The sequence below is a fragment of the Eleutherodactylus coqui genome, chromosome 12 (genome assembly GCF_035609145.1).
Source record: "Eleutherodactylus coqui strain aEleCoq1 chromosome 12, aEleCoq1.hap1, whole genome shotgun sequence".
Classification (NCBI taxonomy): domain Eukaryota; kingdom Metazoa; phylum Chordata; class Amphibia; order Anura; family Eleutherodactylidae; genus Eleutherodactylus; species Eleutherodactylus coqui.
In genome coordinates this window covers 120,113,423-120,132,309 of record NC_089848.1, presented here as the reverse complement: position 1 = coordinate 120,132,309, position 18,887 = coordinate 120,113,423, and the positions used below count along the sequence as shown (strand labels likewise).

Sequence of the window (18,887 nt, the reverse complement as noted above, 5' to 3'; positions counted from 1 at the left end):
ATACATGTCACCATAACACACTAAATGGGTAACACTGACATGGGAATGGACTTGGGGGTTTTAGTTAACTGTAAACTCAACTAGAGCAACCAGTGTCAGGCAGCTGCTGCCAAGGCATATAGGATCATGGGGGGCATCAGAAGAGGTCTAGGGGCACATGATGGGAACATTGTTCTTCCTCTCTACAAGTCACTGGTAGACCACACTTGGAATATTGTGGACAGTTTTGGGCACCGGTACTCAAGAAGGACATATCAGAGCTTGAGCGGGTACAAAGGCGGGCAACTAAAGTAATAAACAGAATGGGCGGACTACAATGCCCAGAGAGGTTATCAAAATTGGAATTATTTAGTGTATGAAAAAAGACGTCTAAGGAGCAACCTAATAACTATGTGTGTGTATATATATATATATATATATATATATATCTCAAGGGTCAGTACAGAGATCTCTCCATCATCTATTATACCCAGGACTGTAACAAGGGGGCGCTCTAATAACTATGTATAGATATATCAGGGGTCAGTACAGAGATCTCTCCCATCATCTGTTATACCCAGGACTGTAACAAGGGGGCACTCTAATAACTATGTATAGATATATCAGGGTTCAGTACAGAGATCTCTCCCATCATATATTATACCCAGGACTGTAACAAGGGGGAGAACTAATAACTATGTATAGATATATCAGGGGTCAGTACAGAGATCTCTCCCATCATATATTATACCCAGGACTGTAACAAGGGGGCGCTCTAATAACTATGTATATATATCAGGGGTCAGTACAGAGATCTCTCCATCATCTATTATACCCAGGATTGTAACAAGGGGGCGCTCTAATAACTATGTATAGATATATCAGGGGTCAGTACAAAGATCTCTCCCATCATCTATTATACCCAGGACTGTAACAAGGGGGCGCTCTAATAGCTATGTATATCAGAGGTCAGTACAGAGATCTCTCCCATCATCTATTATAGCCAGGACTGTAACAAGGGGGCGCTCTAATAACTATGTATAGATATATCAGGGGTCAGTACAGAGATCTCTCCCATCATCTATTATACCCAGGACTGTAACAAGGGGGCGCTCTAGTAACTATGTATAGATATATCAGGGTCAGTACAGAGATCTCTCCCATCATCTATTATACCCAGGACTGTAACAAGGGGGCGCTCTAATAACTATGTATAGATATATCAGGGTCAGTACAGAGATCTCTCCCATCATCTATTATACCCAGGACTGTAACAAGGGGGCACTCTAATAACTATGTATAGATATATCAGGGGTCAGTACAGAGATCTCTCCCATCATCTATTATACCCAGGACTGTAACAAGGGGGCGCTCTAATAACTATGTATAGATATATCAGGGGTCAGTACAGAGATCTCTCCCATCATCTATTATACCCAGGACTGTAACAAGGGGGCGCTCTAGTAACTATGTATAGATATATCAGGGTCAGTACAGAGATCTCTCCCATCATCTATTATACCCAGGACTATAACAAGGGGGCGCTCTAATAACTATGTACAGAAACACTGGTCTAGAGGAAAGAAAGTTCCTACACAACATAGAAGGGGGTTCTTTAAGCGCTGTGGAATAAGTTGGCGCTATACAAATAGAGATTATCATTTATTATTACCGTATTTTCCGGAGTATAAGACGACCCCCAACTGTCGACTTATACGCCGGCAATACGCTGTAGAAAAAAATCAATACTCGCCTCCCACTGCTGTATGCTGTCGCTCCCTCCTCCATGCCGACAGAGCATTGCTTTCTGGATGCGGGACTTGAATGCTGTCATTGAATGGCTGTAATTGGTCAATGCAGCGCCAGGTTTCATTGGCTGACGCTGCACTGAGTTAGCCAATCAGAGCATTAGCTTTCTGGAGGCGGGGCATTCAAGCCCCACCTCCAGAAAGCAATGCTCTGTCGGCGAGGAGGGGGGAGCAACAGCCTGCAGCAGCGCCGCGGGAGGAGAGTATTGATTTTTTTTCTACAGCGTATTCCCGGCATATAAGACGCCCCCCGGCTCTGGAGAAGATTTTCCTGGGTTAAAAAGTCGTCTTATACGTTGGAAAATACGGTATTAAGAAACTTTATACACAACATCAATGGGGGTTCTTTACTGTAAGAGCAGTGAAACTATGGAACTCTCTGCCTGAGGGCGTGGTGATGGCAAAAAAATGTTTAAGAGGGCTCTGGACGCCTTTTTTGAGTGTAATATTACTCGTTATATCACAGATTACTTCACAAGGGTCGGTCATTCGGGGATTATTCTGATTGCCAGATTGGAGTCGGGAAGGAATTTATACTCCTAAATGGGGAAAATTGGCTTCTGCCTCATTGGAGTTTTTGCCGCCTTCTGGATTAACATTGTGGGAATTAATAGGTGGAACTTGATGGACATGGGTATACTGTTACTATATCACTGTGATGGAACCCCAAACAGAAAGGATCGGAACCATTCACTGCCTTTACTGAAAAGAACACCACTTTAGTGTCCATTTCATTTGGATTAGAGAGTAACCGTCAACTGCATTGTTCTACCCTCCAAATATAATGGAAACAAACGGGACAGCACTGTGGCGCCTGTTCGGGGCGGAAACGCCTGATGTAATGACACAGTGTAGAGAACGCTCCCTTACATTGTAACAGAACTATATTACTGGAGTTCTCAGTATCACCGTATATCTAGAACACGGGTGACAGGACGCCGTCAGGGTTCCCATCTCTATGCTCCATTTTTGGAGGAGAGAAACTGAAATAAAACGGAAAAGAACAAATTCGTTTCCTTCCTTTCAATGAGACAATTGCAGCTCTCATTGAAATCATCGCGAGCCACGCCTGCAGTTACAAGCGCCGGCCACTACACAGAGGTCGGAGCAAAAACCTCCGCTGCTTCCACTCCAACCCCTGAATAATTGCGGTACGGTCAGTGGGCGCACAATCAGCTGATCGGTCAGGGTCCTGAGCGACAGACCCCAGACGATCAACTACTGATGAGGATCAATAGTATTCTCCCTGGAAAACCCCTTCAAAGTTCTATTAGACAGGAGTGATAGGAGTTCTGTGAATGGAGGCGGAGCGGCCAGGAGCGTTCCATCAGGCTGCACCTCTAGTCACAATAAACAGGACTGGTTCATAGATTGAGGGGCTCACGGTTATACGGTCCGACAGTCTCTGGTGAACGAAAAACCAGGTGACTCCAATAAATGAGTGCTTTGTCACTCAGTGCCCTGTCGGCGCCGCTCGTACATGGGACGACTATTACCCAAATTCACCATTTCCAGTGATAATTTGGGAGATAATTTCCCCGTGTAAAGGTAACTTTAAGACCGACTGATGCCGTACATTGGAGGCGGGGCGCAGCCTTATGGGTGTAGTATTAGAGTTCTGTATAGTTCAGAGGTCGCACCGAAGCTGCCTTCACATCACTGTTGTGGGTTCTGTTTTTCTGCTTCGTTACGGGAGAACCACAATGGACTCCACCGGTCGAACGGATTGTCTACGATGGGACTGCTGATTGAACGACTTTGACTATAATGGGGTCCATATGTCTAGCATTTCGCCAGCCACAACTGAGCGGCACGCTGCGCTATTTCATCCAGGATTTACACGGAAGTCAACAATGGCGACTGCGAAAGGAACCTCCATCGCTGATGTGAAGATAACCTGAGCTGCAATATCACTAGTATGCATGAGGCCTCAGTGTCATCAATATTACCACAATACGCAGAACTCCTTACAGTGAAGTATAAACGACTTACATTGGGTTTGTATTTCTCTCCTGGTTCGATGAGATATGTCTGGTTTCCATCACAGAACATCCCACTGGAAAAAGAAAACAAGTTACTTGTAAGAGCTGCGAACAAACATTCTACGCATCACTCTGAATTTACTTAAAAAGTTGCGAAACTTCGCCAAAACTTTTAATGTGGTTTATTTGTGCTATTTTTAGCAGGTTTTGTGCCATTTCTGGGAGGTTTTCTCAAATTGTATTTATATCGGCTGGTCATCCATGGAAACAGACGGCGGTTTATGGCTGCTCAGCTGTCGGACGATGATGAAGTAGGCAGTATTGACTGAGGCATCTAAGTAGTTAAAGGGGTATTCCAGGCATTTACTATTGATGTCCTGTCCTCAGGATAGGTCATCAATAGTCCACCACTTGGGATTTCCACTAATCAGCTGATCCTCTGGCCTACTGTCAGTGCCATGGGATCAAAACCAGAAGTGTAATAGAAAGAAAGAAGGAAAAAGGGAGAAGAAGAAGGAAAAAGGGATAAAGAAAAAGGAGAAACAGAAGAACTTTAGTGAGCTTGGCCTAGCCAAATAACCCAAGGTTCAGGTTTGTACGGAACTTCCGGCAAAGTTCGACCCAAAACAGGGTTTGACAGTTTCGGTTCGCTCAACATTAATAGGAACACGTGCACAATTTGCGGTAGTAGCACAACAGTCGGACTGTGGTTGTGTTGCCTCTTCATTTGTTCCTAATGTGAAAGCAGAGATCCTCGATCCTGTTGCTCTACATCACTGTCATTACTTCTTTTTACATGTTTTTCATTTTCAATCCTAATACGTAGAACGGTCAACAGATTAGTACTAATGCTATATGAACAATTGACCAGTAGAGGGCAGCAGAGTTTCATTTTTTGATGCATTGGATCCAATTCTTGTTAAAATAAATCAATCTTATTTATGTAGCGCCAACTTATTCTGCAGCGCTTCAGGTAATTTATTTATTACCCCCCACCAAGCCGGTACTCATTTTACCGACCTGGAAGAATGAAAGGCTGAGTCAACCTTGAGCCGGCCGCCTGAACTCTCAACCTTCAGGTCGTGAGCGAGAGCTTAGGACTGCATTTCAGCTGCCTTGACACTTCTGCACAATACCTGCTTTGTGTCCATCACACAACTGTGGGACATGAAGGGAGATACTAAGGGGTAACAGATAGAAGCCTTGTTGTTAGGTATCTTATCAGGTGCCCTAATCCATGCCAGTCTGGGAGGGGTGGTATTATTTCTACACCCTATAGTAGAGATTTCTATAAGATTAAAAAGTTATTTCTACGATATCTCCCAATTCTTAAGCAGGATGATGCGGTAAAAGACATATTGGGGGAGGGAGTAGTAACATTTTATCTCCTAGTCTTTTCAAAACACCAACGAAAGGAGATTCACAGTGCTTAGAACAAAAAGCTTGTTTTAGATGTGGCAGGGCGCGTTGCGGTGTTTGCCACAAAACCCATAAAACCTCCAATTTCAACAATAGTAATAACAGCAAAAATTTCACGACAAAAAGCTATAAATCTAGAATGCACTAAAGGCAATGTAGAATATTGGCCGCACGTAGGACATGCGTTATATAAAGAAGGGGGCTGCAGGTAACTCTGAGCAGCCAAACATTTAGTGGAGAACCAAGCGGGCAATGTGGATATAGAATTAGTACACAATCGTAGGAAGTCAAAACTCAAGCAAGAACAGCTGCCCAAACGGGAGGCTTTTGGATATTAAAGGAGATGTCCCGCGCCGAAACGGGTTTTTTTTTTTTTCAACCCCCCCCCCGTTCGGCGCGAGACAACCCCGATGCAGGGGTTAAAAAAACCACCCGCACAGCGCTTACCTGAATCCCGGCGGTCCGGCGTCTTCATACTCACCTGCTGAAGATGGCCGCCGGGATCCTCTGTCTTCGTGGACCGCAGCTCTTCTGTGCGGTCCACTGCCGATTCCAGCCTCCTGATTGGCTGGAATCGGCACGTGACGGGGCGGAGCTACACGGAGCCGCTCTCTGGCACGAGCGGCTCCATAGAAGACTGCTGAAGACCCGGACTGCGCAAGCGCGGCTAATTTGGCCATCGGAGGCCAAAAATTAGTCGGCACCATGGAAACGAGGACGCCAGCAACGGAGCAGGTAAGTAAAAAACTTTTTATAACTTCTGTATGGCTCATAATTAATGCACAATGTACATTACAAAGTGCATTAATATGGCCATACAGAAGTGTATAACCCCACTTGCTGCCTCGGGACAACCCCTTTAACTCTTAATACGAAGTTCCCAAGTGGGTTGAATCATAAATCTGATCTTTTATATATTTATTGAGGCTTTCAACTATTATATATAAAATGCATTTTTATAAATATATCTATTTTTTTATTTTCTATATTTTCTATGTTCCTTTATATTTCTTTTCAGTTATCCCATAATTCAGTTTTCCCTTTATTTAAGGTTGGCTATTTTCGGAGACATCTCTGGTATTTATTTTCTTCTTTTTGGATTTAAATATTTCCTACTATTGGTTAATATTTATATATTTACGTCTCATTTCTGTTGTGATTATATATTATGATGCACAATACTTTTACAATTCATTATTGGGAATGAAACCAAGAATCTTTGCACCATGATTCGGCTGTAAGACGCTGGTAAGGCGAGAGTTAAGTATCAGATGTCTTTGTTTTTAATCACACATGGTTTTTAAGGAGGTGATGCACATTGTGGTGATAAGGTGGCCAAGGACCAGGTAGGACCAAGACGCGTCCAGGTTGGCTGTGATACACTGGCACTAAGTTAACAAAGACTCTAAGTTTCTTCATACGAGCAGTTCCTTTTCCTTTCTTGGATTTTCCCCTTATGGATTGCCGTTGGAGACTGTACGGTGCAACTGCCTCTGAGAAGGGATTGTGCCGGACAAGAAGTCGGTGTTACGGGGAGTGCGGCGGTAAGCACTACACAGGTTTCTTTTCACTAATGAGAGGACATTGGCCGAAAGCATTGAAGGTTTGGATTTTTGGCCACAATTCTTCCATGAAGACGACTTCTGGCCGGACATCTCCCAACACTGGATTGGTGTATTTGGGTCCCACTGGTTTCTGCTCGTTTCGAGCTGATGGCACTGCTGGAGGGAAATAAGCATGATGTGTCTTTCATCTGTGGCCAACCACTGCGTCTACGGTCCTCAACGTTGGGTATTTATTTGTACTTTTTTTTAAAAACAGCTTGAACAGCAGATCCTGAAACCCCAGGCTGCTTTAAAAGCTTTGTCTGGGAGAGAACCTGTTGCTGTGCTCAGTCTTACCATGGTGACAGGCAACTGTCTTCCACAACCTCAACTTTGTAGCAATTTGGCTGTGCCTCGCCCAGTTTTAAGCCTCCTACACAGCTGTTTCTGTTTCAGTTAATGACAGTGTTTCAACCTTCCTATTAAAATGATGATCATTATCACCTGTTTGGTATAATTGGTTAATCATACCCCTGACTATAATCGTACAAAATCCCTGAATGTGTACAAGTGTACTTAGAAAAAGTGATGCTGGCATGACGGTAAACGACGTTCACACCAAATACTGATGGGATTACATTTCTCTTTTGTTCAGTCACTTTGCATTTTGTTCATTGACAAATAAACTATTAACCCTTCTGTTTTTGGAAGCATTCTTACTTTGCAGCATTTTTCCCTCGCCTGCCTAAAACTTTTGCACAGTTCTGTATATGTTATGTGGTCGTATAATTTGCCTAATGCAGCGTCGCACTACAAATACTTACTGAAGTCCATGGCAGGTTGATAGAGCCACGAAGGACTTGGGCTTTCCCCGGATTTGGCCCTGATAATAACAATGTTCTCCACCCTAAAAGACAAGACAAAGTCTATTATGACATGAAATAGCAGTCATCCAGCGAGCGCGTGTATCCTCCCCCGGTATGGCGTTAGCCCGCTCAGGCCTGCTATATATTACTGGGGGGTTTCTGATATGTGGGACGGCGCATGCTGTAAGCGTACGATGTAACGTAGCATCTAATTCGGGGCTTTCCAGTTCTTATCGGAGTTCACATCTGCTTTTTGTTCTCCGTTTTTCTGTTCTGTCCTCAGAACAGAAAAACGAATCCAGTAAAATCCCCGTTGATTTCCTGGGTGTCCGTTTGCTTCGGTTCCGTCAGGTTTCTGTAGTTTTGACATTAAAAAAGAACAAAAAAAAAACCATTGATGCGAAGGAATCTTTGTTCCGTCACAAAAATGAAGTGGAGCGTTGTATTTTTTTTTTCTTTCTACGTTGTACTCAATGGGGCACAAACAGAAACGTAAATCACTCTGTTTAGATCTGTTTGGACTTCCATGTATTGGATCTATTAACCCCTTTAGTGGCGCGCCCGGAAAATCTCCTAAAAATCAGTGTTGAAATGTGCTGAAGACTTCTTGAACCTGCCACTGAAGGGGTTAAATCACATCAGCTCTGGTTTTACAACTGCTCATGCGCAAAGAAGGAAGAATAAAAAGGGATTTGTTAAAAATTGATCAAAAGAGATAAAAGAGTTGACAAGCGGAACCTGTTCTTTTCCGGGTCGATTTGCCTCAGTCTTTAAAATTTTGAAAAAAGAACAAACGGATCCTTTAACCCTTTCCAATCCAATTTGTATTCTGGTTTTCCTAGGGGGCTTACTCTTTTTCTGCCATTATACAACGGCGCTATATGCTGGCTAAAGTCAATACTGCATGAGGTGACACATTGAATAGGCTCCAACAGCAGAGAGGCTGGCAATATACAGTAAGAGAACCCCGACGGACGTCTTCCAACATCTGAGCTGTACAGCCTTAAATCATAATGTCTTCAGAGGTCAGACAGTGGATTGGAAAGGGTTAAAGACAGATGAAGAAGCAGCCCGAGGGTCTGGGCATTGTGAGCGTTCCGGAGCATTGTGTCCTTCCATGGGTGTAAGTAGAGCTCATAGTGCCCCCTAGCAGGGTCAGACATGGCGGCACCCTCACCGTCATCTTGTTAACTGTAGTAAAGCCGCATGACGTAGGTTAGGCCGTGTTTACATATCGTCAGGCGCAGCTCACATCCCACCGCATAGGGGTGTCCATGTGCTGTGAAATGTGCGAGACACCAAACATTGCAAGTCCTATTGTCACGCAAGAATCACACGAAAATAGGACCTGCTTCAGTTTTTCCCATTTCACGGTGCGAGAGAATAAACCCCTGTAAATGAACCCATTCACAATAATATCACAACGTCTGTGTTCTGCGCATCTCACAATCGCACAAAACTCGCGCATTTTTCTTGGATGCAATAACTAGCCTGTGCTAATGCAGAGCAGAGATAAAGGGACCGTTCACACGTGACGGAATAAACCGCCTGACGCAACGCAAGCGGCGATAAATCCCACACCAAAAGCCTGAGGCGACCTGCAGATTTTGATATAGAATTGAAAATGGTTTAAAACCTGCAGCCTCACAGTCTGCATTGAGACCTGTGGATGTTAGTGTGGGAGTCCACAGCTGCGGATTTGGCTGCGTCCTGCGGTGTAATTCTATCCGGTACAAAAGGCTCCTTAGAGTTGAATAGTGCACTATACCAACCATAAAAAGTACACCGTACACAAAAATAACACTGCTATACCATATGCATCATATAGGACCATCATACTATACATATGTATACGCTGTACACAACAGTACTGCTAGATTAAACACAATGGGCATACGTATTATAGTTCGTACATCAATTTTCTGGTGTACAAAAGTCACCAAAGTGGGTGGGGCCTAGCGGTAGGGGTGTGCTATGTGTCTGTCGAGTTCTTTAAAAGTAGATGGATGCTGTTCATATTTCCTGACCCGACGTTCCAGTTCGCCCCAGAGATGTTCAGTTCAGGACTCTGTGCAGCCGGTCCAATCGTGGGACATCCATATCCTCAAACCAACATAAAATGTTGGATTTGTGCAAGGCGCGTTGTCTTGTTGGAAGTATTGCTGACCATTTCTAGAATATTCCAAACAGAAAAAAGATCTCCGTGGCCGCATACGATGGTGCAAAAAGGAACATGCAAAAAAACTTTATTCCTCCATCTCTAAAAATGCAACATTTCGATCATAAAGTATGATCGAAACGTTGGAAGAATCACTTTTTTTTATTTCTATTTGCCGCATCGTATGCGGCCACGGAGTTCTGTTTTCTGTTTGGGATTCCATTGAGGGAAGGAAGGTTCGGGTTCCTTTGGGTTGTGGCTCTTGCATAACATTTGTAAGACCCACCCATACTGGGTTAAATTGAGTGCTGTTGGGAATATTCTACTTTTTGCCATTTTCAGAGTATTGTCACACTGTCGTCTAGGTGGTCAGGGTTCACCTCCGTGGTCATGGTCCTTGTCACTAATACCGACGGACTGACGCCATGCCACGTAACACATCCCCAGACCATAAACACCATTCGTAACTGTTGGCACAACACTCAGGCAAAAGGCATTCCGCAAGCGTACTCCACCTCAGGTACGTCCAACTGATTTAAAGATGGGGTAGCGCGATTCATCACTCCATAGAACGTTCTTCCATGGCTCAACTCTCCAATGATGATGCTCCTTATACCAATGCAGACGGTCAATGCATCTTGTTGGAGAAAACTCACCAGATGTTTGCAGGATGATTGGAGGGAAATACCAGCTGCAGTATATCAGACACTAGTAGAAAGTATACCATGAAGAGTATCCCATGTCATTAATGCCAAAGGAGCCCCGCTAAGTATTAACATATGGAAATAAATACTACTTCTGATTCTTGCTCAGGTGTCCCATGACTTTTGGCATGTCCGTGTATATACAATGTAATGCACAAAGCCTACAATGTATCAGCCTACTATGCAAACGGTTTAGTTCATAGAGAACTCAATACAACAGAAGTCAATTCTCAGCTGTGGGAAGTATAGGGAAAACTTTTTAGCTTCTAGAAGTAAACAGCTATGGGTGGTCTCCCACGTTGTCCCCCTCCACATTGTGTAGGTGACGGGTCAACTGTAACAAGTTATTTACTAGCACGCTGGATGCAATCTGGCTACGAGTGCAGAGGTGGATGTGTAGAGAAGATCTGCATAGAGTGGAGATTGATGTACGATGATTAAAATGGCAGAATGTAAATGGCAGCTTGCTGTGCCATCTGGCCAGGAAATACAACATAGGCAGAATCTCGCTGCTGCTTATTAGCTGCAAATTGCTGACTCAAAATTAGCTACAATAAGGAGAAGATATACGGTATTACCTGCTCCAATAATTAAAGGGACGCTCCGGACAAAACGGATGCACCCAGCTATGCCAAGTGCTGCCCTGAGGGGCCAAAGCATAGGAAAAGGGGTTCAAAGAACACCAAAGAGTTAAAAAGGGTTGTGCCAAGTTCTCAAGTCATCCCCTATTCTCTTTATGATCGGTGGGGGTATGACTATTTGGACCCCCCCCCCAAACCCAAGACCCCTAGTGAATGGAGCAGAGGTTGCGCAGCTGTGCCGCCACTCCATTGGCGTTAGTGACAGCATCGGAGATTACAGAGTTCAAGTGCTTTGACAATCTTCGGCAGCATCATTGAAGTGAATGGGACTGAGTTGCAATACCAAGCGCAGCCACTGTACAATGCATGGCACTGTGCCTTGTACAAACGTACCCAGGTACTGCTGTCACTTTAATCAGCCGGGCCTGAGCAACAGACATTGATCAACCACTTAGGACCTTTAAGGGTACATCCACACAGGGCTAAGAGGGGTTGCAGCAAAATTTTAAGTTAACCCCTATCCACAGAATAGGCGATAACTTGCTGATTGGTGGGATTCTCACTCAGGACCCCTGCTGATCTTGAGAACAGTACTCCTGTGTCCCCCATCCTCCTCACTGCAAGGTTACTGCAACCCCCACAGTGAGGAGGAGACTGACCCCCGCGGTGACAAGAGAGCAGAACATGGAAGACCTGTTTTCCATATTGGCAAGAGTGTCAGCAGTGAGACCCTCACCGATCAGCCAGTTATTCCCTATCCTGTGGATAGAAGTAATTTGAAATCTTGGTGCAGCCCTTTTAAGCAATGTGGATTCTCCACAGCAGAACTGCATACGGAAAATCCAGCAGCATCGAAGTGTACGACATCTTACTAACGCCCATCCACAGGCTGCTGAAAAAAAATCTGCAGCATGCCACGTTAGGCTGCTTGTACACCGACAAGATTTCTGTCCAATTTTTGTTCTGAATGGGTGTAGGCACATGGGCTTTCTTTACTCAGACAGAAAGTACTGGGTTTGGCTCTGGCGCTGTACCCATGCCCTGAGCTTTGGCTCTGGCGCAGGTACCCGTGCCCTGAGTTTTGGCTCTGGCGCTGTAGCCCTGTTCTGAGTTTTGGCTCTTGCGCTGTACCCGTGCCCTAAACTTTGGCTCTGGTGCAGGTACCTGTGCCCTGAGCTTTGGCGCTGTACCAGTGCCCTGAGCTTTGGCGCTGTACCTGTGCCCTGAGCTTTGGCGCTGTACCTGTGCCCTGAGCTTTGGCTCTGGCGCTGTGCCCTGAGTTTTGGCTCTTGTGTCTGTACCCCTGTGCTGAGTTTGGCTCTAGCGCAGGTACCTGTGCCCTGAGCTTTGGCTCTAGCGCTGTACCCCTGTGCTGAGTTTTGGCTTTTGCGCTGTACCCCTGTGCCCTGAGCTTTGGCTCCGGCGCTGTACCTGTGCCCTGAGCTTTGGCTCCGGCGCTGTACCTGTGCCCTGAGCTTTGGCTCCGGCGCTGTACCTGTGCCCTGAGCTGTGGCTCCGGCGCTGTACCTGTGCCCTGAGCTGTGGCTCCGGCGCTGTACCTGTGCCCTGAGCTGTGGCTCCGGCGCTGTACCTGTGCCCTGAGCTGTGGCTCCGGCGCAGGTACCTGTGCCCTGAGCTTTGGTTCTGGCGCAGGTACCTGTGCCCTGAGCTTTGGCTCTGGCGCTGTACCTGTGCCCTGAGCTTTGGCTCTGTACCTGTGCCCTGAGCTTTGGCGCTGTACCTGTGCCCTGAGCTTTGGCTCTGGCGCTGTGCCCTGAGTTTTGGCTCTGGTGCTGTACCCCTGTGCTGAGTTTGGCTCTAGCGCAGGTACCTGTGCCCTGAGCTTTGGCTCTGGCGCAGGTACCTGTGCCCTGAGCTTTGGCTCTAGCGCTGTACCCCTGTGCTGAGTTTTGGCTTTTGCGCTGTACCCCTGTGCCCTGAGCTTTGGCTCCGGCGCTGTACCTGTGCCCTGAGCTTTAGCTCCGGCGCTGTACCTGTGCCCTGAGCTGTGGCTCCGGCGCTGTACCTGTGCCCTGAGCTGTGGCTCCGGCGCTGTACCTGTGCCCTGAGCTGTGGCTCCGGCGCTGTACCTGTGCCCTGAGCTGTGGCTCTGGCGCAGGTACCTGTGCCCTGAGCTTTGGTTCTGGCGCTGTACCTGTGCCCTGAGCTTTGGCTCTGGCGCTGTACCTGTGCCCTGAGCTTTGGCTCTGGCGCTGTACCTGTGCCCTGAGCTGTGGCTCTGGCGCTGTACCTGTGCCCTGAGCTGTGGCTCTGGCGCTGTACCTGTGCCCTGAGCTGTGGCTCTGGCGCTGTACCTGTGCCCTGAGCTGTGGCTCTGGCGCTGTACCTGTGCCCTGAGCTGTGGCTCTGGCGCTGTACCTGTGCCCTGAGCTGTGGCTCCGGCGCTGTACCTGTGCCCTGAGCTGTGGCTCTGGCGCTGTACCTGTGCCCTGAGCTGTGGCTCTGGCGCTGTACCTGTGCCCTGAGCTTGGTTCTAGTACAGTATGTATTGACGGAGCTGTTCTAGTGTGGGTATACTGCAATCGCGCTGCTTTCTGCCCACACATAGTATAGGCGGACTGTCAGTGCATTATTTATCATTTTTCCTTATGACAGGGGGTGCCTAAAAAAAATCAGCATAGAGTGCCAGCTAACTTAAGACCGGCACTGCCTACTTCCTAAATTGCTCATTTGTAATAGATATCCATCTCCTGCATGTGTATAATCTTCTAGCCCGGGCACAAAACATGTCCTGTATCGTACTGCTAATTCTAAGAGATACTGCAGCGGATGTGAAAGCCTCAGAGACGATCGATCATCTGCTTCAAAGTTTGCAAAAGACTATTCTCGAGTTTGGCCAAGTTCCCAGCTTCTAGCACAAAGCAGCACTTACCCTGCGCCACTAGGACACGCATCTCTATTGATAGGACTCTACGCTCTCAATGCAATCTATGAGTCTAGTCCTATCAATGTGATCCATCGCATGATGTAGATGAGAAGATACTGTAAGATCTATGAGATACATGGCTTTACAGCGACCCTCCGGGCATGGACAAACAAAGATGGCCGTACGGCGTCTCTGCCTATCTGATGTACTGCATTAGTATGCATCGGTAGTCTAAACTACTACATGCAGCTCCCACTGGTCAGCACTGGCCAATCCATGGAGGTGCAGAGTACAGTGTACATCAGGTAGTCAGAGAAGCGGGGCGGCCATCTTTGTTTCTCCAGGATCGGAGGGTCACTTATACTAATGACTGCATTATATGTACTCAAAGAAGACCTCCAATGTGGCTCCCATGCAAGAAAGTCTTCCAGCTTCCTACACTTGGCAGAAGAGGATGATTAAAGGATTCCCATTGGTTGGCCACTTTATTACAAACCCCATCTAGTAGGGCGTTGGACCGCCTTTGGCATTCAGAACTACAAACACTGGGCGTTGTGTGGATTCTACCAGGTGATGCACGAATATCGGTCCATGCGGGCAATAAGCACATTGAACCTTGGTCAAAAATAAAATAAATTGCCCCTAAAAGAAGTTGCCGTTTTGCTGTGAATCTCGGCATGCAGTTACATCTCAGGCAGATATGCAAATGGAGTTGAGACGTGATTAGATGAACGGTCCTGCCACCTGAGGCGCTAAAAGTGGTTCCACCCTCGGCCTATAAAAGGCTCTCAGAAGCATTTGGGGTTTATATCGATCGGGAGTCAAATCCTGTTCTACACAATGCGGGTGCCTGCTGTGCCTTATTACAGCTGCCAACTGCCGCTATCAGGACGCCTGTCAGATCACAATATAATGCAATACTATGGTATTACATCATACTGTATGAGCAATCAAATTATCGCAAGTTCAAGTCCCCTGTTGGGATGAAAACAAAAATGTAATAAGCAGTAAATAGATATATATATTACTAGAAAAAATAAAAGGAAGCAAAAGTTTAAAATAAACTCCCTTTTGCCCATATTTGTAATAAAAAATATCAAAGTAATTAAAAAACAACCATATTTGGTATCCCCGTGCCTGTAACAATCCAGTCTATCAAATTAACACATTTACCCTGTACAGTGAACGCTGTCATAAAAAATAAAAAAGAACACCAGAATTGCGCTTTTTTGGTCAACAATCGTAAATACAAGATAGTACCGATACAAACTACAGGATGTTCTGCACAAACAAAGAGCCCTCACACAACTATGTTAACGGGAAGCCATGGCTGTTAGAAAATAACGCGGCCACGGTGAGAAAAGAGCGGATTCTAGCGATGTTCTTGAGGTGCAGCTGACATGTTCTGGCCAGAGATTGGATGTAGGGGGTAAAGGAGAGATCAGGGGCGAATATGACCCCAAGGCAGCGGGCATGCTGGGAGTTATGGTGACACCACACACTGAGATGGAGATGTCAGGAGGAGGTCGGTTAGTGGAGGGTGGAAACACCAGCAGGTCAGTTTTAGAGAGGTTTAGTTTTAGGTAGAGAGAGGACATGGTGTTAGAGACAGCAGACAGACAGTCGGTGATGTTCTGGAGGAATATAATGTCACAGGAGGAGAGGTATAACTGGGTGTCGTCAGGTGGTACTGAAAGCCAAACCTCCTGATGGTTTGTCCAATGGGGGCTGTGTAGATGAAGAGGAGGGGGCTAAGGACCGAGCCCTGGGGGACCCCAACAGCAAGGGGAAGAAGAGGGGAGGGGGCCAAGGACGAGTCCCTGGTGGACCCCGACAACAAGGAGAAGGAGAGGGAGCAAAGGACCAAGCCCAACAGCAAGGGGAAGCGGAGAGGAGGGAGCTGAGGATCGAGCCCTGGGGTACCGCAACAGCAAGGGGAAGAGGATAGGAGGGGGTCGAGGACCCGTCCTTGGGGGACCCCCGACAGCAAGGAGGAGGGGAAGGGGTCGAGGACCGAGCACAACAGCAAGGGGAAGAGGAGAGGAGGGGGCTGAGGACTAGTCCCTGGGGGACACCGACAGCAAGTGAAAGAGGATAGGAGGGGGCCGAGGACCCATCCTTGGGGGACCCCCGACAGCAAGGAGGAGGGGAAGGGGTCGAGGACCGAGCACAACAGCAAGGGGAAGAGGAGAGGAGGGGGCTGAGGACTAGTCCCTGGGGGACACTGACAGCAAGTGGAGGAGGATAGGAGGGGGCCGAGGACCAGTCCCTGGGGGACCCCGACAGCAAGGAGGAGAAGAGGGAGCAAAGGACCAAGCATAACAGCAAGGGGAAGAGGAGAGGAGGGAGCCGAGGACCGAACCCTTGGGTACCCCAACAGCAAAGGGAAGAGGAGGAGAGGTAGAGCAGCAAAGGAGACACTGAATGAGCGGTCAGATAGGTAGGAAGAGAGCCAGCAAAGAGCAGTGTCCTTTAGGCCAATGGAGCGAAGCATAGTGAGGAGGTCAACAGTGTCAAATGCTGCGTAGAGATCGAGGAGGATCAGTAGGGAGTAGTAAAACCCCCCAAAGATAGCATAATTGGCGGGGAGGGTCCATTTCATGCAACTTAAATTTTCTTTTAACTTTTTCAGTTCATCATATAGTACCATTTAAACATACAACTCATGCCGCAAAAAACAACAAGCCCTCAGACAGATACGTTGATGGGTGAAGAAAAGAGTTATAATGTTTTGAAAGTTAGGAGGAAAAAACAAAAATGAAAAAAAAGGAGTGGCTCTTATGGGGTTAAGCCCCTACTGCAGACAGTGGCACAGAAAGGGATAGGAAGAGGCTGCAGATTGGCAGTGCAGGACCATATAGGAGCCCTGTGACTGGCATCTTTGCATGGGGCTGCTGCAGCGGTAACTATTGAGCGGACATGATGTGATTGGAATTATCTTCTAGGTGCTGCTAAGTGGCTGTCACAGTATTCTGTACGGCGGGTGCAACCGTAGAGCAGTGCTGGCATTACTATTTGGCTTACACTCCTTTAGCAACACAGCAGTAGGGCAGAGCTATATCTGGCACCGCTCTGTAGTGCCATGTGGCATTGTGTGGGGGCAGTCTGTCATGTGCTTTTATGTTTCCATGTCTCTCGAATGCCAGATCTAGGCAGTATACTGGCTTCCAAAAGACACTTAGCTGGTTATCTCTGCCTCGGATTTCTATAGGACATTAATCTAGATCAGATGTGACATGGAGAAGGACAAGGGGCACTTTATAAAACTATGCAGTAATTAACACAAGAGAGGACAAAGGGGTCGGAAGAGGATCTGGATCAGTCGGAGGCAGAAAAGTTGTAAATGAGGTGTAACACTGATAAATGTGCGGTTCTGCACACGGGCAGAGGAGATACATGTCACCATAACACACTAAATGGGAAACCACTGGGGTCACTGACCTGGAAAAAATAAATATATCAGGGGACAATACAGAGATCTCTCCCATCATTTATTATACCCAGGACTGTAACAAGGGGGCGCTCTAATAACTATGTATAGATATATCAGGGGACAATACAGAGATCTCTCCCATCATCTATTATACCCAGGACTGTAACAAGGGGGCGCTCTAATAACTATGTATAGATATACCAGGGGTCAGTAGAGAGATCTCTCCCATCATCTATTATACCCAGGACTGTAACAAGGGGGCGCTCTAATAACTATGTATAGATATATCAGGGGTCAGTACAGAGATCTCTCCCATCATCTATTATACCCAGGACAGTAACAAGGGGGCGCTCTAATAACTATGTATGGATATATCAGGGGTCAGTACAGAGATCTCCCCCATCATCTATTATACCACGGACTGTAACAAGGGGGCGCTCTAATAACTATGTATAGATACATCAGAGGTCAGTACAGAGATCTCTCCCATCATCTATTCTAGCCAGGACTGTAACAAGGGGGCGCTCTAATAACTATGTATAAATATATCAGGGGGCAGTACAGAGATCTCTCCCATCATCTCTTATACCCAGGACTGTAACAAGGGGGCGCTCTAATAACTATGTATAGATATATCAGGGGTCAGTACAGAGATCTCTCCCATCATCTATTATACCGAGGACTGTAACAAGGGGGCGCTCTAATAACTATGTATGGATATATCAGGGGTCAGTACAGAGATCTCCCCTATCATCTATTATAGCCAGGACTGTAACAAGAGGGAGCTCTAATAACTTTGTATAATATATCAGGGGTCAGTACAGAGATCTCTCCCATCATCTCTTATACCCAGGACTGTAACAAGGGGGCGCTCTAATAACTATGTATGGATATATCAGGGGTCAGTACAGAGATCTCTCCATCATCTATTATACCCAGGACTGTAACAAGGGGGCGCTCTAATAACTATGTATAGATATATCAGGGGTCAGTACAGAGATTTCTCCCATCATCTCTTATACCCAGGACTGTAACAAGGGGGCGCTCTAATAACTATGTATAATATATCAGGGGTCAGTACAGAGATCTCTCCCATCATCTCTTATACCCAGGACTGTAACAACGGGGCGCTCTAATAACTATGTATGGATATATCAGGGTCAGTACAGAGATCTCCCCCATCATCTATTATACCCAGGACTGTAACAAGGGGGCGCTCTAATAACTATGTATAATATATCAGGGGTCAGTACAGAGATCTCTCCCATCATCTCTTATACCCAGGACTGTAACAAGGGGGCGCTCTAATAACTATGTATAAATATATCAGGGGGCAGTACAGAGATCTCTCCCATCATCTATTATACCCAGGACTGTAACAGGGGGCGCTCTAATAACTATGTATAAATATATCAGGGGACAGAAAATGAGCAAAGTTGGCTTCTACCTCATAGGGGCAGCTTTGCCTTCCTCTGGATCAACATTGGGGGAAAAACGGGCTGAATTGGATGGACAGAGGTCTTTTT

The 18,887-nt window shown here is 46.4% G+C and overlaps 1 protein-coding gene across 3 annotated transcripts in view; it reads right to left on the bottom strand.

The window, feature by feature from the left end:
- Nucleotides 1–18,887, bottom strand: part of ADAM22 (ADAM metallopeptidase domain 22) — a 241,515-nt gene that overhangs the window by 108,377 nt on the left and 114,251 nt on the right. For all 3 annotated transcript variants that reach the window (XM_066585459.1, XM_066585460.1, XM_066585461.1), the window contains exons 5-6: nucleotides 7,557–7,639; nucleotides 3,780–3,843 (exon numbers count right to left, since the gene is read on the bottom strand). In XM_066585459.1, the coding sequence (XP_066441556.1) occupies nucleotides 3,780–3,843; nucleotides 7,557–7,639 (147 nt within the window). The remainder of the gene's footprint in view (nucleotides 1–3,779; nucleotides 3,844–7,556; nucleotides 7,640–18,887) is intronic.